Source organism: Ptychodera flava, chromosome 7 (genome assembly GCF_041260155.1).
Source record: "Ptychodera flava strain L36383 chromosome 7, AS_Pfla_20210202, whole genome shotgun sequence".
In the NCBI taxonomy this organism is placed as follows: Eukaryota; Metazoa; Hemichordata; class Enteropneusta; family Ptychoderidae; genus Ptychodera; species Ptychodera flava.
Window position 1 is genome coordinate 4,924,718 of NC_091934.1, and position 22,460 is coordinate 4,947,177.

The 22,460-nt window shown below is 37.5% G+C and overlaps 1 protein-coding gene across 2 annotated transcripts; it reads left to right on the plus strand.

Annotated features, from left to right (window-relative positions):
- Nucleotides 1–5,909: 5,909 nt before the first annotated feature.
- LOC139136620 (aqualysin-1-like) lies at nucleotides 5,910–21,534 on the plus strand. 2 transcript variants are annotated; one of them, XM_070704394.1, is made up of 10 exons: nucleotides 5,910–7,513; nucleotides 7,907–8,213; nucleotides 8,526–8,642; nucleotides 9,106–9,259; nucleotides 9,530–9,624; nucleotides 16,071–16,236; nucleotides 17,975–18,186; nucleotides 18,544–18,718; nucleotides 20,402–20,552; nucleotides 21,392–21,534. In XM_070704394.1, exons 2-10 carry the CDS (start codon nucleotides 8,046–8,048, stop codon nucleotides 21,447–21,449), a joined length of 1,296 nt encoding a protein of 431 aa, XP_070560495.1. In that variant the 5' UTR covers nucleotides 5,910–7,513; nucleotides 7,907–8,045; the 3' UTR covers nucleotides 21,450–21,534. The 2 variants fall into 2 exon arrangements, with proteins under 2 accessions (XP_070560495.1, XP_070560494.1); XM_070704393.1 differs by having other exon boundaries at nucleotides 7,121–7,219; nucleotides 8,097–8,213.
- Nucleotides 21,535–22,460: the final 926 nt, after the last annotated feature.

The window sequence follows — 22,460 nt, forward strand, 5'->3', positions numbered from 1 at the left end:
ACTTCATCAAAATGTGCAACCTTGAAATTTGTAGCAAAAGTGTTTTTGCAAACATACATTTAGAGAGACTTGTTAGATTTAACTTACGTATAGTGTTTCTATCTGAACATACTAGTGTAATATGTTTGATATTTCAGCAAGTCTGTATTTCAAAACTGAGTTGACCAAACATACTGAAGCACCATGGCAAACTTTGTTGGTGAGCTCAGTGTGTCACTTGGGTGTAGTTTGTAATCTTCAATTTGTGTTCAATAGGTTGTGTGAGGGACTACATGTGGTTTTGTTGGAAATACTTGTCAATTGTAAACTGGACTTAGAACAATTTACTCATTAGCTTGTCAAGAAAAGTGAAAGTACCTTCATTCTATCTACCCTTCTCAGTAAAACGACACTTTATTATTCCAATGAAAGGGCTAGCTGTAACTTTCGGCAATTTTTGCACAATTTTGTTTTTAATGTCAACTACAGTTTCTTGTTCCATTCCCCAAAGCATGTTGAGATATACAGTATTCAGCTTGTCAACTCAGCCTGCACTTTAGAGACAGCTTTGTTATTGTTGACTGGTGATTTCAAGTCCAAACTAAAATTCAAATGTAGAAAATAAGAGTGCATTTTACATGTAATACCTGCTGTGTTTACAAGCTACTTAGTATGTATTTTAAACATACCATACTTTGTGGAGTAGAACAAGAAACTGTTGTTGACAATGAAAAATTAAAATAGTGAAAAAGATTATCAAAGTCACAGATACTGGCCCTAGAATGTCTTTTATTAGTAAATTGTCTTTATTTGACTTACAACGGTATTTTATCTGTATATGTATGGTCTGTATTTTGTAGTGTAGTTCAATTTTGTTACAAAACTTTCAACATATTTCAGTATTTGAAAGTAAACCTATGCAAACAATTGAAAGCAAATGTAGTATGATTCAATTCTGCAGTGTTTTTATAAAGAGATGACATATTAGATGGTGAGTGTTGAATTCTGTGGAAGTTGTCGGAGTAAGTCAGGGGTGTGTGGTGTGAGAAGTAAACCATTATGATGTCATCTCATTACAAAGACACAGGTTTTCTAAAAAAGTGCCTCAAACTCTTGTCAAAGATTAAGGATAAGAAGACTTAAAATGAGCATTTTTTCATTCCAAGGAAGTTTTTAAAATGAGCATTTTTTCATTCCAAGGAAGTTTGCAATTTCATTAGTTTTGTATCCCATATGTTCACTCTCTTTTCTGCTTTCTACCGGAAAGCATTTCATAGATATTGAAAAAAGAAAATTATTTTTAAAATATTGATATGCACTTGACAGAAGTTCAGAAAAGTGATGTTTTTTGCCACCTGGTTTTTGTCATCCTTCATTTCAAGGTCAATTAAAGTTTAATTTCAAATGAAAAACAATGTTTTCAAGCCATGAAGTTTTCTGTCATTTTATGTGTATGACCATGAAATGTATATGTGTGGACGTTTTCGCACCTCACTCAGTATGTGTAAAAACTGCCTCGACTGGGCCGTGGGAAATCTCTTTTGACTGCCAGGCACAAATATGATTTTTAAGGGAAGGGGACTTGCATTCCGATAGTAGAGCTGTACTGTATTAATGTTCTCCTCTATTCGTCGACTTACTTCATGCCGCAACGTTTACAGATTTTTAATCCTTTAGGCCTACATGTTATTTTGTTATACGAAATTTCGATTTTCAAGACAAAAATGGATGTCAGGTCGATGTCTATTGTCATATGAACTGCCATCTCAATGAGATTAATTTAAACATGAAATAAATTTTCGTTCCGAAGTACATTTACGTAAACAATTCTTATACCAACTCTCAAATAAAATATCATATCATATGAACTGCCATCTCAATGAGATTAATTTAAACATGAAATAAATTTTCGTTCCGAAGTACATTTACGTAAACAATTCTTATACCAACTCTCAAATAAAATATCAAACTTTTGTCATTTGATCACGGTGATCTCCCTCCTGAAATTCCACGAGGTCAAAGGTCAAGAAAGGGCAGCCGATGTTGTTGTTGGGGGGGGGGGTTGTATGTGTATGTTTATATATATATATATATATATATATATATATATATATATATATATATATATAAAATATATATATATATATATATATATATATATATATATGTAAATAATATTCAAATAGTAGTTATATCAGTTTCATTTTAGTCTTTTAGCTAGTTCTGTTTTTTGAACAGTGTCTCTTAAATGCGTTTTCGAGGCTGTCTGGGGATTCTATAGTCCGCTCTTAAATTCTTAATCAGCGACGACATATAATTTATCTATGGATATATTAAACTCCTAATATCAAAATAGTACTTAGCAATTATACTTATTCAAATATTCGCAAGAAAATTTAAAGTTTCACCGACAGTTTTTACACTCGATGTCGTTTTTACAGAAGTCTTCACCAAAGGTAAAGTGCGCATGTCGCGTGTTGGATTATGGATGGGTTTTAAAAAACGTGCAAGGTAACACTATTGCTTGAAGGCGTTAGTGAACACGGTGACATCTGACCACAGTCCCTCCGTGGTGGGACTGTGATCTGACCTACGACTAATAGGCTTTGTGTTAGTCGTTTCTACAATATGGAGGCCATTCGCCCTTGATTCAGTTGATTCACCCGTTCAATCTGTCTTTATCTTTGATACTAGTGAATTTTGCGGGCGCATTGAAGTATGGGAACTGAACAGATGCATAGGAGGCTGTAAAAATTTGACGTGATAAGGGAACTTGCATGCCCTCAATTCAAACTTTTACAACTATTTGTGGAAAACAATAAATGGCTCAACGCGGTGATATGCAGACCTGTTGACAACGTAGCAGATGTTTAATCGCTGTATCACCAGACCGGTCACGACAAAACAAAGCAACCCTCGTGGCATAATGGATCAGGCACACGCAACAAAGATGTTTGGACTCATGGAGAACCACAATCTATCAATCGTTGATGGACTTGTAATGTGCAGTTTATTTTTTTAAAGTAAAGTCGACATGTTATTCGTTTTACCGATTAATTTTCGCTTAGTTATCTTACTCATTCATTTTGTGAATTGAGTTTTGTCGGCCAGCATTTGAAGTTTGGATTGTCGGTAAACACCAACTAATGTCATATGACGTTTGAACTACAGATTACAATAGCTTGAATATTTTCTAACATACGGTTAAAAGCACTGTCACTCTCGCAGATAACTGCGCCTTCTCGAGTATATTGTGTTCGCAAGTCCACTTATGAAATTATTTAAAGGGGCCGGTTTCCGATCATCTTCATCTCTGAACAAATTGACTAACTGTGTACAACTTTCAAAAGAAAACACTGAACTAAAACCACATCGCGATCAATGTCAATGTCAATGCTAAATCCAGGGATTGAGGGCCATAGAAGAACTGTCTGTATTTGGATTACAAAATGTAAAGTCTATATTCAAGCCATATCAACAAGAGTAATTATCGTATCATCTACATCTACCAAGACATGGCTTTTCAACGTGCTCAAAAGTGTAAACCAACGCCATACTTGATACTCTGAACGGATGCATTTAGACCACAGCTGTCAATTTCTATTGTCGATGTAACACATAACTGTAAAGTGACTTCAAAATGAAAACGCTCCATTGGTGCCGTGTCCTCTGAAATTAAAAAGTTCGTTGCCCTACTGGACGGCTGACAAAATGAAACGGTTAAAATAGGTTTCGCATGAAACTGAAAGGACAAAAATTACGTGGAAAAATTAATATTATTTATCATGGCATCACTTTTATGGCACAATATAGAAACTGATATGCATCTGCAGTATTCTTTAAGTCCTTAGAACCATATTCGTGTGTTGCACCCATTAGGTGATATGAAACCGTATGAAAAAGACGCCAATCCACACTGTAGTCAACTATAAGAACTATTTTGATTGGTTCGTAGCTGGGTTAGCTACATTCCATTGCAAGAAAATGTGCATGTTTTGAGTCATCAACCAGGTGCACCGATCACGATTCAGTGAGAGTGATTTTTCATTTGGTCAAGAAATCAGACGACAACGGATGACCTGTCGCCAAGACGAAAACTGAAATCGCTGTGGAATGATCCCCGCCGTCCACAGTGCAAGAAACCTGTTCCATGTAGTCAGCCGAAGATGACGTGGCAATGTCGGTCTGATTTATGTCCACTGGTAAAGTTATTCGATAAGTTAACATTTACTGTTTTATTACCGATATCTTCATTCCATTTCTCATTTGATAAGGCAAAGGGGGATGATGCTCATGCTGAATCGTAAAAGGCTGTTGCAGGCTGTCTTACCACTCCCACCGATTATACAAATTCATGTAAACTCTTCTTCTTATAGTAAGCTCTAACACAGGCACTTAGATCACCGTGGCAGCTGGCCTCTCTAACTTCACAATAATACCGCATAATAATACTTGTGATACAAAATCATTAGAATGTCTCTATTTCTAACATATTATACTGTACATATAAATTTATTGTAAAACGGATGAGCGTTTGTATGCCATCGGTTCCATTCTCCATGTCGTTTGAAGTGACAGTCGTTCGCTAAGTTATCGGCCAATCCATCGAATTTCTGAATTTCTGTCACACAGAATACTTGGAAAAGCACAAAAATTTACTTTTGCGTCTGCAGTGAATTAACACCAGCGTGGTGGAGTGTAAAGTGCGTACATGCTATTTTGAGACCTGCAAGAGAATTATACAAAACAAGATGACCTGTTTTCCTTCTGACAAATGTTGAAAACACTACGCCCATTGCAAACGTTGAGAAAACACACTTTGAAAAGTCGAACACCTGTACATTATAATTTAATTATCCCTGGCGTCGTCAGCATAGATATCTGGCCAATAACGGAAATTTTTCGACGATATGCTATCTATAACAGACTATAAAGGTCTCACAATTAACTCATCGCTTGATATGGGGAAGATTTTAAAGCGATGTGCGTATCGTCGCCATGACAACAATCGGTCAGAAAACGTCAGCAAGAAATTATCATATTGTTTCTTTGTTAGCGTAATCATAAAAATCAAGCGAACAGTGCACATCAAACGAACCCACATGTACTTTCTGACATCGTAGAACATGATGTATAGTATCAAACGCATATCATGTTTACACATTAACTATCCTCTGTTTCAATGCTTACGTACACTTTATTTTACATGTACACTTGGACAGCAGATATGATTACACCATGGATAGGTCACTGTTACAGCATTCTAAAATATAGGTACATGCAAAATGAATGATAAAGGATTTAGTTAAGCCGAGTAATTCACATGTCTGCATGTTGGAGACACTGCTTGGGTGTGTCAGCAGAAGATCATGATAATTCCAGATGTTATCATTTTGTAAGCAGTGTCCGTCAATTTCTGATATGATGAAGGAATGAAATCATGGAAACTGTGGTGATAGTCTGTTTTTCACTCGCGTCACTCGCCTGACCAATCTTCTTAGAAACTTCGTCATTTAGGTAGAATGCAGCCCGGGAACAGATATTCGGACTCTCAAACTTTTCCAATGCCTTTTTGGTCAACGACTTCCCATGCAATAGGGTACGGTTTGACGCTCATGGAGCAAAGAACGTTTTCACATACTTTATTTAGCGAAAAATAAAACTGCATTTTTCTCAGTGGAATGAACACATAAATTGCGGCCATTTTGATTTTGAAGTGTCGGTAAATATTGGGTAATTTATTAATTGCAAGGTGACCCCTGCTTAAGTTTGAAAGTTTAAGTCTTTCAACTCCGAGGCTAGTACTACCTTTCTGTCTGGTACATCAACAATGAGACTTGAAGGACAATAGCTGTAAGTTTTTATGAAAAATAATTTTCTTCAAGAAAACAAGAACATTTTCTTCCACTTATTTTTTTGTGAAATACCAGGCTTGTGAACAAAACGCTTCGTGTGCAGTTTGCCTCGGGGACAGACATTCGGGCTCTCAGTTTTTTCCCAGTACTTTTCTGGTATACCACTTGTGGGGGGCTCATATTAAAGCTCTTGGAGAAAGAGAAATTTTCGATGTCTTAGTTTTTCAAAAATCGAGAACTTCATTTTCCCCATAGAGTTAACACAGAGATTGCGGCTATTTTGAACTTAAAATATCGTTAAAAATTAGGTAATTCTCGAGTACCAAATTTTGCATGGTGACCCCTAATTTTTATTTTTGATTTGGTGAAAGAATATTTGAAAGTTTCATTGAGGAAAATTTTAGCGAAAGTGAAGTCTTTCACTTTCTGGGCCACAGTATCTCATGTGGCTTGCTCCCTTTAAGGGTTATTGGCGCTCTCATCACCTATTGACATTCTCATCTCATATTGGCACTCTCATCACATATTGACATTCACATAACGTATACGCACTCTCATCACAATAAGCAAACACGCGTTGTTTATTGAGGTCATCTCTGACATATACGAGAGAATGCATCATTTTTGTTGATAGCCTCACAGATTCTGGAGATATCTGACATATAACCCATCGGTGCTAGGTTGAAAATAAAGCTAGATATCACAAAATGTTAGACCTCTGTGAGATCCACAACTGCTGTTGTTTAAACTTATCATGGTGTGCAACAGATGGCATGCATGCTAAACAAAGGACGTCTGTTCATCCCGACGGCTATTCCCTACATGTATTAACTAATATATGTGTGCATCTTGTCAGTTATTGCAGTATCTTTTCGAATAAAAATTAAACACATTGTAACTGAAAAAAATAGACCACGGATTTACACTATATCATAGGCCTATGCAGGCCTAGTTTTCCTAGCACAGGTCGAATCTATGCATGTTGTCCTTTACATGAAGATAAGATGCGTCAATTATAAACACCTGTGTTCTTTTTACACTCTGTTTAAAACTTTTGTCTTAATTCATGGGGACACACTCGTTTTCAGGTTCAGGAAAAATTCAGAGTATAAAATTAATATCCGATGTAAGGAGAAGAAAATACACGAATCGAATGGAATTGGAGCTTCAATTCACAACGTGTGAGAACACGAACACGGTCAGGGGGTGAAAATTGTGATTAGAATGGCCAATTATGGCCATTCTGTGCGACGGAAGATCCCCATAAACCGGGATAGTTATTATCAATTAGGGTCACATTAACTTGTATATGCGTGCTTGTATATAAAGCTGACAGACACCTCTGCAGTTAGAACATTACAGTTAGGACTTCAATCCGTAAACAGGTAAGAATTATTATCGAATGATTTTCATATCTCTTCCGACAACATGATACTGGCATAGAGATTTGATATCGGTCACAAAAGTCCACGTAAGAAAAAAAAGTCAAAATCTAGTTTCTTTCTTCACAAGTTATATTTTAAATCACGTTTTACTGTTCATGTATTTTGCTGTCATATGCATCAACAGCTGAAGAGACATTTTGAAATTTGCTGTGACAACATTCTTCGAGGCTTACTTTTTTCTGAGACGGAGAGAAGGAGCAAATCGCCTGTCTTTGCCTGAAACATGCTCCAACGGTTCTGTAAACACTCCTAACAATATCGGGACATTATTCCTTCAATTAGGAAAGGTTTCACCTAGGCAGTCGAAACAGACAAAGCTGAAAATTCAAAGTGATATGAGAAGAATGTTTTAAGACTTGCAAAAACCAGTGTTCCACGCACAGTATGCTTAAATAACACTTTGAGCGCCAAAGTCAATTTTTGTCACCTCAATAAATTAAACTGTAGTAATTCTTTTTCAGTTTTTTGCCAACATTTTGATAAAAACTGTAACAAATTAGATATGTCTATTTGGTCAAAAATTATCAAAGAAATTACAGAAAAAATTGCAAAAACTGGTGAAATGTTGTACTAAAATATTTTGAGGAAAAATTATGGCTCTAAAAGGCTTAATCCAAAAAGTCGAAGGCCGCGCGATGTTTCCAAATTTTGTTATATTTCACAGATTTTAACACAATTGAAAATAATGGCAATGAAGACGTGTTATTCAACAGCTTGCACTGAACATACAACTATTTGCACACTTTTTCACTTTTAAAGCATATTAATGACATGCATTGTTAGTTGTAAAATCAATCGTACTTTTCTTTTCTTTCAGAGCACCATGAGGATTTTATTATTTTTCACGCTGGTGGCTGCCGCTGCCGCAATGCCAATGGCGCCACTTTACACTCATGAGAAAAAAGTAGCCAATACTTACATCGTCTCCCTCAAGGCAAGTTATCAGAGCATGAGTACAGTGTAAGAGTTTACTATAAATCAACGATAAACAATAGGGTGGCCCTGAAAACTTCGGACAAGATCGGAACTTCATCTCATTTGATTTAGAATCGCTTGATTTTAATTAGTAATCGCCTGGATACTTGTAACTTACACAGAGTCCGGGCAGTTTAAAACTGGACAAACATGTGCGATATACGGGGATTAATTCATACGCTGTTATATCGTTTGGTCAGAAAATTTCAACTATAATGTTTATGGTGACTTTCGTCAAACGCGAATATTTACTTGTTTCATTATTTTACAGGACGCAAAACAAGTGTCAACTGTTGAAAATTTTGCAAGGAATGCTGGTGCTCAGATTGTCGCCACCTTGAACACAGCCGTTGCAATCGAAACCGCCGATGCTGGTGTTCTCAACATGGTAAGCCAGACAGACTTTTGGACATATTTTCTGCTGTCTTGGACATGATGGCGACCTCAATCTCGAGTTAAACAGCAATTGACAGTAATAGGAGCAAAAAATAGCAATGACTTTTGTTGCATCCCCCTCCCATGGTTTAATTTTATAGCTTTATATCGGAACAAGCATTGGCAATGATTGAGTTCTCCGAGGCCAAATATTTGTGTGTTTTGTTGAAAATAATCGTAGTCTTTTGTTTATAGAGGAAAAAACTGCAGTGGGACAGTACTGTGTTCAGGCATGTAGTGCGACAACACGAGTCTATCTAGACTGACTTGGTTTGTCTCAATCGTTACTCATTGACGTCCATAATTGTGACTTGAAAACTGATTTAATTTTCGTTTCATCCGAATCTGCCGATATTTTGGAACTCTAAGTTTGTCATTACTGCGCTTTCGATGTAACATTTATTTGGTGTCTGTAGGTACGAAACCTTGCTGAAGTTAACTACGTAGAAGAGGATGGTCTCTACCAAATGCCAACATTCGAAAAAAACTCTGTGCAAAACCTCATACCATGGGGTAAAGATCGTATTGATCAAGCTGACCTCCCCCTCGATAACAAGTATGAACCATTTGGTAGGTGACTGCATTTTCATTTCAAAGAACTGTCGCGTGCTGGCGCTGTCACATGAGCTCGCAAACATACAGAATAGTACCAGTAGCAAGCAATCATATTTGTATCGGGATCTTTTCGATTCTCGCGACTTTCAGAGTAGTTCATGCAACATTCTTAACGTTTTTTTTTTTTTATGTGAAAGAAGACAATGTTCATAAACGTAGCACTGAGCGGCAGTTCGACTCTGTTAGTTTTTTAACTTCCTTTTTACATCAAAATTACTATTTTAGGAACTGGAAAGGGTGTCGATGTATACGTTTTTGCCACTGGTGTTGACCATACCCACGCAGACTTCGGCGGTAGAGCGTCTAACTTCTTCTCTGGGGTAAGTATGTGTTTCTTTAAGCATGCGTTTGATGAAAGTGAGGCTTGTCTGTTGCGTCTACAGTTACAAGATGTCTGATATTTTCGACGTCTTTCAACGGAAGTCATAAGTATGCATTAAACATCGTGTAAATTAGAAAATGAGACAAAACCAACTTCTCTCAAATATTTCATGTACAATAGCGCGTACGCACATCTTATATATTTATCACATGAACTTGCCCAAATTCCCACCTGTGTGACGTAGAACAGGACGGATAAGAAATCCGAATTACCCCTGTTGTACGTCATCAACCGGAACTTTTTTTCTTGCATGGTACCGTTCATACATGCGGGCGACGTGAATATAGACCGATTTGTCGTGATCGATGCCGTGCTATCATGACATTTTTACAAAAAGGTGACCCGATAAATCCACACATGGAAACATAGAAGGCATGTCCAGCGAAATTTCGAGTCGCTAAAACTATAGCTGTTCCCGAGAATCGAATGGGGATACCGCCGATCGCTTAGCTTACGTCGCAGCGCCAGTCGAGTCGCGTCGTAACGCTCAATGTGGACGTCGTACCTGGTGATCCCGGTTGGCGATAAACCTGAAATCTACACCTCAACGGAAGTTCAACTGAATAAATGAGTACAGTATAATCTTCGGGAAAGCGACATACAGGCATAAGCATAAAGTCATTCGACTAACAACGATAAATTTCCTTCATCATACAAAAGATTCCGTAAATTCTCGCTCGGAATCAAACCTGTAGCGCGGCGTGAGGCTGTTGCGAAGACATCAGCTGTTGAGCTGTGCACTTCGGAAGTTGACTCAGACAACACTCAAAACAGAGTTTCGGTCAAGCAAAATTAGGATGTATCTACGGGTGAGATATATGTCACTGCAAACATCGAAGTCCTTAAGGGACTGGTCAGTTTCTTCGGCGGGGGGGTCACCCTGTTTTTGACTTTGGTGATAAGGGGGGGGGGGGTCACCATGTTTTTGAAATGCCCAATAGGGTGGGTCAGTGTGTTTTTGAATTTCGACACAGGCTCATCATTGCCTAAAATGCATCGTGTCAGCCACAAATTTCATCATTCAGTTGCATTTTTCGGCGCGCCCTTCGGGCGCGTAACTTTAATAATCAGACATATTTTCAGCACGCCCAATTTTAACATATCAGGCATACATATATCAGAGATATCTGTATGTTCAATATTTTTCAGCGTGCTCTTCGAGCGCATTACTTTAATATATCAGACATTTTTCAGCACGCTCTTCCGGTGCATGACTTTAATATACAAGAAATATATATCAGAGATATCAGGATGTTTCATATTTTTCTCCGCGCCCTTCGGGCGCCACACTTTAACAAATCAGAGATATATGCCAGAGATATCTTGATGTTTGCTAAGTGAAAGTGTACCGTTGTGAAATCTGCATTTCATATGAAAAGCATGACAAATTCCTGATACTTTTATGTTCTCTGTATGAGAATTCAGTATGAGAAAGCAACATGCACAAATATTTCACAACATATATTTGATAAAGTGACTTATTTTAGAGATAGAAAAATGACAAGATATCTTTCGTTGTCATTGATGCTGATCTGTTTTCCTTTATGTCTCAGGTTTTCTGTAGAATGATGCTTTTTATGTATAGGATAAAGCCCGAGTACGAGGGCTCTTCTGGTATATAAAGTCCAACCCAACGATAAAATGTCGAGGCCGCAGGCCGAGACATTTTATCGTAGGGTTGGACTTTATATACCAGAAGAGCCCGAGTATGAGGGCTTTATCCGACTTAAAAACTATCGCCCCTAACTGATATATTTTCGTTTTCAATGTATTTACGTCAACCGTCCCCTTTGTCAATGTAACATGTTTAGGATATGAATTAAAACTTTTATTTGTGAAATAGCCTTCCAATGTAATGGAACATCCTATAAATGCCCTAGGGCACATTATATAAATGCCCTAGGGCACAGCAGATTTTGTGTTGCAGCTGGTTTCCGCTGTATTACCAAATTTGAATATTAAAACGTACCAGATGTCTACAGAATATGACATGTTCACTTTTGATTGGACAGTACTTTACTACGGCGCTGTCATTCGTTTCTGGAATTTGGTGACCAGGGCTTTACGTGTAAATAAAACACCCTGAATTGAGCACTCTGATTGGTCAATCAACAGTGGATAGTTTTTAAGACCAAAATAACAGTTAAAAAGGCAGTTTTTGTCATTATTAGCTGTGCTTTATGGTTTTAATGTTACGAGAGAAGGTCATCTCAGACACCGCACACATCAGATTTAGCTAAAATACCTCTCTATGGCTCCTCAGGCGATTTAATTGGATGGTTGGCAAGTCTTACACCCATCAAAATTTTTGATTTACTGCTTTTTCCTCTTTGATATTAATGATTGACATCCATTTCTGTTCAGGACATCTGGTTAAGCATAGAAAATGTGAAATACATTCACAACTCATTCAAAATGTACTGTATTCAAACTTCAAGATTGACACTTTGAAATTCCTATCTTACAACTGACATGTCAACAATTTCATTAAAACACAGAATGACTGTTAAAATATAAATGTATGTAAAATATGATATATATATATATATATATATATATATATATATATATATATATATATATATACAGAGAGCACATGTAGCGTGAAACTCTGAGTAACGCCTAAGTCCTGTGTTCTACTTGTTATCAATTTTTACCGTATATATATATATATATATATATATATATATATATATATATATATATATATATATATATATATATATATATATATATATATATATATATATATATATATATATATATATATATATATATATATATATTATGTCCACCTTTTGCTTTACAGTTGTCGCGTGGGGGGGTCACCCTGTTTTCGAAATTTGTGATAGGGGGGTTACCCTGCTTTCAAAATTTGGAATAGGGGGGTCAGCCACTTTTTGACGTCGGCAAAAAATAATCCACCAGCCCCCCCCCCCCCGGCCGAAGAAACTGACCAGTCCCTAAGACGAAAACATTGACGACCGAGATCGGAATTAACGAGTTGACATCGGCATGGCAGAGACCAGTGACGGCAGCGTTGTGGGCATAAACATGCAATTGAGGTACACTCTGTGTTTCACCGAACGGAATCTTTCGCGCTCGCCACGGTCGTAAACTTGTGTATGATATTTTGAAAAGCCACGGAATCTCTGAGAATGAGAATTACTGTTTCAATCGTGTCGTTGTATTTACTTCATAAATCCATTTGTAGATATTCTGAATAACTCTGAATACTAGGCTATCCCTCGCTAGCACGATGAAAGTTATGTTCACCGTACCGATGGCCAACTTGCCTTGGCATCAGCACAGCGCGAGAAAATGATTGACACGTTCACGTGACCGATTCCGTACGGTTGGTTGGTGGAGATACCATTCGATGCACAGGCGCTTGGCACATTGCTAGGATAATAATCGTATTTAATATGTAGAATGTCTATATACGACTTGATTATTCAATAAAAGAATCACCGTACGTGAATTAGTGTAGGCCTATAGGCCTACATGTTGACTGGCATTATACACGAATGGCTAAGCTTATGGCTGCTGGCTCGGCCCGGCGAACGCACTGCATATTCATCAATGTGTAGAATGTCTACATGACTTGATTATTTAATAAAGAATAACGGTACGTGATATTACTGTACATGTAATGATGAATATGCAGTGCGTTCGCCGGGCCAGAGCCAGGCATCCATAGCCATTCCGTGTATAATGCCAGTCAACATGTAGGCCTATAGGCCTACACTAATATAACGTACAGTGATTCTTTTATTGAATAATCAAGTCGTATATAGACATTCTACATATTAAATACGATTATTATCGCAGCAATGTGCCAAGCGCCTGTGATTCGATGTATCCAATTTCAGCTTGATGGGATTTATGAATGAAAGTATCTCCCGGGTTACGGACCGCTTCACTCTTTAAATGAAAGTAAAACAAATCGCGACGAAATTCATGCAATTTGTTACTATAATTTTGATCCATCTACGTCAAAAGAAAAATAAGAAGCCTGTTCATGTGATAAATATCGAAGTTGTACGGCTCCGCGAAAAACACTCGTATACGATGACGTCAAACAGAGAAAAATACCATGGGATTATATATAAATATATTATCTATCTATCTATCTATCTATCTATCTATCTATCTATCTATAAATGTGAATACCAGTCATAATATTGTATTATGGGTGAATCAGTTTTTACGTGACCGACCACAGCGTGTCAGTGTAGAAGGCGTTCTATCCAAAGAGATTGTTTTAAATACAGGTGTACCCCAGGGCTGCGTCTTATCGCCAGTTTTTTTTTTATCTACACCAATGAAATGTCATGCAAGAATTCGATCTTAACTTTGATAAAATATGCAGATGACATGGCTCTTGTTGGTTGCTTAAAAGACGAGTTCACCCTGTCTCAATATTTTGTTCAGATTGATCGACTCAATACCTGGTTCAAACAAAGCTTTCTCAAACTCAATGTTGGAAAAACAAAAGAATTGGTATGTGATAATAGGCGAGAAAGACAAACACCTAAAGTAATTGTAATTGATGATGAGGAGGTTGAGATTGTGAGTTTGTTTAAATATCTTGGCACCGGCATTGACAACAAACTCTGTTTCCAGGAAAACACCGATATTATTTACAAAAAATCACAGCAAAGACTATTTCTGCTAAGGAAGCTGAAAAGCTTCAATGTCAGTCAATGTATACTTGAACGAGTTTATAGGAGTTTAATAGAAAGTGTGATAAGCTTTAACATCGTAACATGGTATGGAAATCTCACTATAAGAAATAAGCTTAAACTTAGTAGTGTAATCAATACGGCAAGCAAAGTTATTGGAACACAGCAAATTCCCTTATCAGTTTTATATCACAATTCCATGACAGAAAAACACGTTCAATTCTTAATGATAGCACACATTCACTTTACAGATTGTTTCAGAAGCTTCAGATATCGAGTGCCTAGAGCTAGGAGAAATTTTTACAAACATTCTTTCATTCCGTCAGCAATATCTATTTTAAACAACACAGAATGAGTTGAACTCAATTTGTAGTTTTAACCACTTTTTTCAAATCACTTTCATGTGCTGTTGATCAGCAGTGTCTTTGTAATTGTGTTTCTATGTGTGCCATTTAACTCTTTGTATTTCATTTTATTGTACGTATTTTACTGCGAGTGATAAAAAGACGATTTTCCAATTTTTGGACAATAAAGTTATTCTAATTCTAATTCTAATTCTAAAACAAAATAAAGCTCATATATATATATATATATATATATATATATATATATATATATATATATATATATATATATATATATATATATATATATATATATAACACTCGAAAAATCGGATGTTTGTTGCTTCCACTGTTACCAGAATAAAGACGATTGCCGTGTGTGTTTTCAAATATAAGTCGTAAACAACATAGCAGGGCTCGAAATTAGGCGGTAGTTCCGCGTCCACAGACTACCAACTTTTCCCTGGGGCTACCAAAGTCCATGAAATGGTAGCCCACACGGACTACCAAAGCCTGGGACATGAAATACTTGGCGTGCGATGTCCGTCACTTTTGAACGATCTAAATGCAGTCAACATGTAGTTTCATTTGTTTGAAGCAATTATCCTTTCATCTGTGGAGAGTTTTTTCTGGTGACTATTACAATTTTCACTGCTATGTTGTTGTTTTCACAAGATGCAGAGCGTTTGATACTAAAATGTTCAGTTGCTTTTCCATGTGCAGTCTTTGCAATGCCAGTTCACACTATGCTCTTGATCGCCAGCATACAAGTTGCCGTACTTGTGTCAAGTTTTGGGGTTTTGATGCTGAAATTTCACAAAACTTTCACTTCTATATCAAGAGATCGTGTAATCAGTTTGATTTCAAATAGTAATATAAAACACTGTGCTTGGAAATCGTGGCTGAGTTTCACTGTCTTTTATATGTGGTTGTCGATCAGTATCAATGTATTACGTTCTGTACAGAGAGACTCGGGTGTAACAAGGCATGCCAGTTCATAAAGATCATGAGAATATTTTTTCTGTTTTTCTTTACTCAAGTTACAATTTCTTTGGATGTATAAGCCGATTTAGAAAGTGATAGAAAGTGTTACAAATGTACAAAAATAAGCATAAATTAAGCATTCGTGACACATAACATGGGGTTTCTCGAGTAGAAGCCCCTAGTTTTACTTCTGTTTTGTGTTGCTGAACCGGGGGCTTATACTGGGACGAGCACAGTATCCCTAAACCAAAATATTCATGGACTACCAGCCATTGTCACTGGGCTACCAACTTCAGAAAATGGTAGCCCAAATGGACTACCAAGGTAAAAAGTTAATTTCGAGCCCTGCATATGCTTTACATACTCACCAGAACACAGGCACTGGCGGATTAGACTGTTGGGATGGACAACTGGGAGGGACTTCACTTGCAGCCATCGTCGCTGGCGACACTTACGGAGTCGCCAAGGAAGCAAATATACTCAGCTGTCAAATTGCCGACTGTGACGGTGTTATGAGATCTCTTTGGTTCGGACAAGGTATGTAATATCATCAGACACGTGTCTGTGTCTTCGATATAAGTCCTTCTGAATTATTTCAAGCCTATATATCATTTTGCCATTTGTACTTTTTATTTTCGTTCATGCATATTGGCACTGTTTGGGTACAATAGTTAGGTTGTTCTGTATAACATAGGATTGACGGGCTCATCAACTATGCAACTGTAATTTCTTCTATGAATCAACGTGTCTGTCTGCATTGATGTCTTACAATCACCGCGTTTTCTGTGTATCTACACCTGTGTCTGTTCTGTCGTCAACTCCTGGTTTCCATGCTTATTATCATGGTAGCATGCGCGCCTCGAAAGTGAAAGCCTTAAACTTTTTGCTCAAACTTTCCTTTAGTAATCTTTCAACCGTTCTCTTTCAAAATCAAGAATAAAAATCAGGGATCACCGTGCAAATTTTGGTGCTAGAGAAACAAACAACCTAAGATTAATCGATATTTAAAATTCAAAATGGCCGCCATCTCTGTGTTAACTCTATAGAGAAAATACAATTTTCAAATTTCGAAAAATTAAGCCTGTAAAAAGTTTTCTTACACCAATGGTTTTAAAACGAATTCCCACAAGTGGTACATCAGAATAAAAATGTAAAAGTTTGAGTCCGAATATCTGTCCCTGAGGTGCATTCTACCTTAATGTTACTGACGAGTATCACACTGGACAGAGAAAGAGTGTGCAGGTCTATTGTCATTATTACCTAAACTTGTTGAGTTATCAGGCAGCACCTCTGGAGGGTGGGGAGGGGGTAGCATCCAGAAAAAAAGGCTCTTTTTTCAGACTCCCCTTTCACACTTATTTTTTTTGAAGTACACCCCTTTCAGCTCATAGCTTTGAAGTCTCCCCTTCTTGACGTTCTGTTCACTGTTGGCATCAAAACGGCTAACCGTGTTATCACTGTATGTGCTGTGCGCGATGAACGGACTAATAACTGGTCCTAGCTTTGTCAAGTGAATTTTGATTTTGATAAATAAAAATTCAGGTTCTTGTTCTAATCCCTATCGAAGAAGTACAGCCCTCGGGGACAAATCAGGACAAAACACAAGTATTTAAGCAGTTCCCTTCCTAAACATTGAACTGCATGGGGAGTATTTTGTAAGGAGAGGAGCGTAATTTCGCTATCTTGTTTTCATTAAAAACCGTACCTAGAAATTATGGCTTATGCGCGGACAGACAAATTCTGAAAATGTTATAAAACACTGCGGCTGTTTCTTTTAAAGATTTTTTTGCAAATGAGATATCTTTTAGAAGTTTGGCACATTATTTCCTGTTTTGTTGACTTTTATTCGTGCTTTTTTAAAACTAAGTTTTGAAACTCATCACCAAAACATGAGGTTTAGTAATTTCCTATGTTCAGTTTTACATTGGTTTATATTTTGGTCAATTCGCTTGGCTAACATTTACAATTTGATAATGTTCTTTGTAATTAATGCAAATATGATTATCCTTCGTCTCAGGAAAGCTTCATAAACCATTCCGAAATCGGAGTCTTTATCGGGGGGCCCTGACACAGTGTCAGGTTTTGCAACCCCGTAAATAATGCCGCCCCATCTAGACGGGTGTGTGTAAACACTGCCTCTATGTCTACGAACAAACAAACAATAAAACGAACAAACAAACACACCCAATTATCACAGATTTCGGGAAAAGCTACTACACGTCATAAACTGTCTTGTTTTTGGACGGATGCATTGACGAAATCGTTGATTTTTCAGCCGTCGACGCTATCGTCAACCAGAACAAGTTAACCCCAGCTGTTCGTGGTATCGTTCTGATGGGTGGTGTTGAACCTGAAGATTTAAGTATATACTTGAACGAGAGAACGAAGGAGTTGCTCGGCAAACAATATATGGTTGTCGGACCCGCTGGAGATAGCCTTGAGTTTGCAGACTTGTATTGGCCAGGTCTTCTCTACCCAGAGCGTGGTGTTAGTATCAAACATTGTGTCCAATTTTACCAATAACCGATCAGCTTTTAATATTTACAATGATATCTTCAATGGGAAGTCATTCGTGAACAGTTCCTACATAATTTCACACTATCTGTCCAATAGCTACTGTAAAATTTACAAGAGAGAGAGAGAGAGAGAGAGAGAGAGAGAGAGAGAGAGAGAACGAACGAACGCGATGTGCAAAGGGCCGCCCGTTCATTATACCAACGTCTTTAGTGCATGCAAAATCATGTCGTTTTCGGTGGCAGAGCGATCTTCAGCTATAGGCACAAACGTTCAACGTGTAAATATATATATGTCCGTTTTACTGTACGTGTACATATTTACTTGTAGTTGATGGTCGTCGGATCTACAACCAGAGCAGACGCCAAGGACCCCAACAGTAATACTGGCCAAGCTGTAGAAATCTGGGCACCTGGAAATGACATACCAACCTTGGTGTACAGTAGCAGCGGTACCAGCGTGCTAACTGGCACTGGATCTCATCTGGCTGCAGCCCACGCGGCTGGTAAGTGACAGTGTAGTGTACAGCCGCTGTTCAGAGAACACGGCGGTTTCAATTTATTAATAGTTTAAAAATTTCCTTACTATATCACTGCTCAATGCATGCAAATGACGCGACCTCTATAGACTACTATGCACACAACATATGCATCACTTCTGAACCGTCTGTACAGAACCGTCAACTGCACGGTAAAATTTGCATATTTTATCCAGCGTACTTATCATTAGTGAACTGGTCATCTCAGGTTGGAATGATATGAATTTTCGCTCCAACTTACGGCCACTGCTGTTCATACGCTGTTTCAAGTTCACCAGTAATACGCATAAAGATCTGTGCAGGGGTAACGTGTGCTATGAAAAAAGGTATCGTCAAGTGATATTTGTAAAAACTATGCAGTCAACCTACTGTTCTATCCTAATTGACTTGATACGAATTGGTTTTAGAGAAGTGTTGGCCAAAATTGGGAGACTGGCCGCCACATGTGCATTTGCACTTTTCACCAATTTTTAATACGATTCCAACTTAAAATCACGCTTACTAACCAACCTACCAAATTTGAAGCTATTTGACAATAGTACGGACAAATGATTTTATTCGACAAAAAATTGACATGGTTATCCCTAATTTACATATTAAATTCCATGTGTGTAAGCATGATCGATGAAAAGAGTCGTAAAGCTCTTGTGAAGGAACTAGCAGTGATTAGTATCTCAATTTCTGGGTTAGATAAATCATTAAAGCTCCATAAGCTGTATCTTTTGGCTATTTTTTCAGAACTTTTGTTTTGTGGTTTTCCTACACTTTCTGCATTGAATCCCTAAACTGTAATTTAATGCCAAGTATTTAGCTTATCAATACAACCTATATGAGTATAATCTACATTGTTATTGTTGAAAATTGTATTCAAGTCTGGATTAGAATTCATTTGTAAACAATAAACAATGATCACTACACACATACAAGCTGTGTTCAGAAAGAGAATACTCGAAATTTCAGCATGACAAACGGATTAGGGTTAGACATGGCAGTTGATATACAGAAGCAGAATATTAAAATAACTTGCCACAACTACAGCTTATGCCCCTTTAAGAACAAGTCTGCGTTCATAAAAAGTTAGAGGGCTGGAGGAATTCGGGGGGGGGGGGTCGAAAGTTTTGGGGTGGTAGAAGGGGGACTTGAAATTTTGCTCTGCTTGTATGGGGGAGACATGCAATTTTGTGTGCTCGTCAACAGGTGCCATTGAACTGGCCAGAGTTGGATCATCTCACGACGGCTTTGACTGATAAATCACTGTGATTAAAAATGAATCAATATAAGAACTTGCCTTAGGAATATGGCTCTAAAAATTGCCAATAACAGGTAGTGTGAACATCTGCAAGCAGAACTGCAAAATACATGTTTATTTTTTCTTTGCGTGCATCCCTAATAAATATGCGGCTATGATAATGGGGCGGGGGAGGGCTTGAAAATGTTTTATCATATAGACAGGGGACTCGTAAATTTTGAGCGTATCGAGGGAATCTGAAAAAAGGGATTTCAATCGCGATTCCTCCAGCCGGGCCTCAACCATCATTTATGGACAGCCCGAAGTAGGTAAATTAATGTTGTTCGCTAAACATGTGTTTGCTCTGAAGTAGTATGGTGTTTCCTCGTATTTAAATAGCCATTTCCAATCTTCAATTCCAGGTGTTACCGCAATCCTAGCCGCCTATGACCCCGACTTTAGCAAGGCTGCCATTGAATGCGAAATCTATGATAAATCAACCAAAGGAGTTGTCACGGACGCTTTAGGCAACCCGCTTGGAGGCGAGAACAATAACCGACTCTTGTATGTCGTGTGAGTATACAGTACGCTATTAAAACACTTAATGTGTAAATTAATGTGGTATTAAAACGCTTAATACATAAATTAGCGTAGTATGCGCCTCGAAAGTGAAATTCTCCAAATTTTGCTAAAAACTTTCCCAAATGAAACATTTAACCATTCTCTTACCAAATCAACGATAAAAATCGGGGGTCACCGTGCAAAGTTTGGAACTAGCGAAACAAATTACCCAACAATTGCGATATTTGAAATTCAAAATGGCCACCATCCCTGTGTTAACTCTATGGAGTAAAAATAAAATTTACGGTTTTCAAAACACTAAGACAGTGAAAGTTTTTCTGTCTCCAAGAGCTTCAAAATGAGACCCGACAAGTGGTATATCAGAAAAGAATTGTAGAAATTTGAGAATCCGAGTATCTGTCCCCGAGGCGCGTTCTACCTTAAAGCCAGTAAAGCGGGGTCTCGATTGTTACACGTAAGATATCTTACATTTCATTTTGAACAATGCAGAAATCTTTAAATACGGTTTAACCCCTTAACTGAATGTGGTGAGAAACTCTCTTTCAGGAATGTACTTACAAATCGATCTTTTTGATGGCTGTACCTCAGTTTTCACCTTTTTTACGGGGAGTAGGTAGGAGAAGATCCACCCTATGTTTGATAGAGTACCAGGGGGTCAGGGTGCAAAGGGTTAAAGACATGCGTTCAAGTTTACCTTAACAAAACTGATCCCGGTTAGTGATTCTAACACACACACACACACATACTATTACTATAAATAGCATACGGTACAACAGATATATTAACAGATCTTAAAATTAATTTCACGCTGTTGTCTTGATTCCTTTCAGAAATACGAACCAACCAATCCCGCAACCCGCGCCAACTTGTCTCGCGCTTAATCCTTAGATACTTCTTCGTTGACGGAGGAATTGCATTTTCTTACTGTTTATTCCTCACTGATTTGGAAATAAACGTGAAGTAATTTACAATTTCTACTCGTGTGAAGCTCTTTTTGTCGTTTTTGTCGGCGTTTACGTTTCTTCATATCGATAAAAACATACGGTGCAGACCAGGCATTCAGTAACGTTGGTTAATGAATCAACAGTGCACTTCATGTAGAATATATGTTTTGCAGCTTCGTTGAAAGTGAATATACTGTTTATTAAAATATGGCGCACACTGACTTCCGACAGGTAAGCTCTACAAATGCGTTACTATTATGTGTGTGCTTAATTCTGGCATGCATGACATTATAAAAACGTTGATACATCATTCATAAGTTTTGGATTTTAGAATAAAGATATCATGATTAGTCATAAGGCAACAGAAAAAATAATCCTATAATTAATATTCAATATATATCAGAAATAGCGGAAACTGCAGCCCGAAATTTCCCGGACACCCATTTCTTGTGGGAAATCCATGACCATCAGGCTATGATTATTGAAAAGTAACTTGCAATGGCGATTGCTTGTTTTTTTGTAAATAATAGCGTTTATGAGTTTATGTTGTTGAAATGACGACTCCATGTATTGTTCATGTCTTAGGCCAAGCACCTTCACATCATATTGAGCGAAATCAGCAACTGTGTCACGTGATTTGATTTCCAATACTACACTCTTGTAGGTATGAAATGACCAATTAGTATGCACGTCCAATCAAATCCTGGTCATTTTTTCAGAAAGGGGAAAATCCCGATAAGTGATGAACGGGTTAAATCTAAGTTCAATGATATGAAAACACTGTAAACGTTTCAGAAGAAAGTGTAGTGCACTGTGGTGTAGTGCAGTTTAGTGTAGTTTTCTGTTGTATAAAAAAGTTATGGCTAGTGAGATGCGGTGTTGTGAAGTGTAGTGTAGTGTAGTGTAGTGTAGTGTAGTGTAGTGTATAGACTTGGTTCAAGTCTGTGATTTGTGA

What these genes read in the sequence shown, in the direction of transcription:
- LOC139136620 (XM_070704394.1), top strand. Translation starts at nt 8,046, where the DNA reads ATGACATGCATTGTTAGTTGTAAAATCAATCGTACTTTTCTTTTCTTT. An exon ending in TAACAAGTATGAACCATTTG is followed by an intron (nt 9,260 to 9,529) that starts GTAGGTGACTGC and finishes TTACTATTTTAG; the next exon opens with GAACTGGAAAGGGTGTCGAT. An exon ending in GGCTGCAGCCCACGCGGCTG is followed by an intron (nt 18,719 to 20,401) that starts GTAAGTGACAGT and finishes CTTCAATTCCAG; the next exon opens with GTGTTACCGCAATCCTAGCC.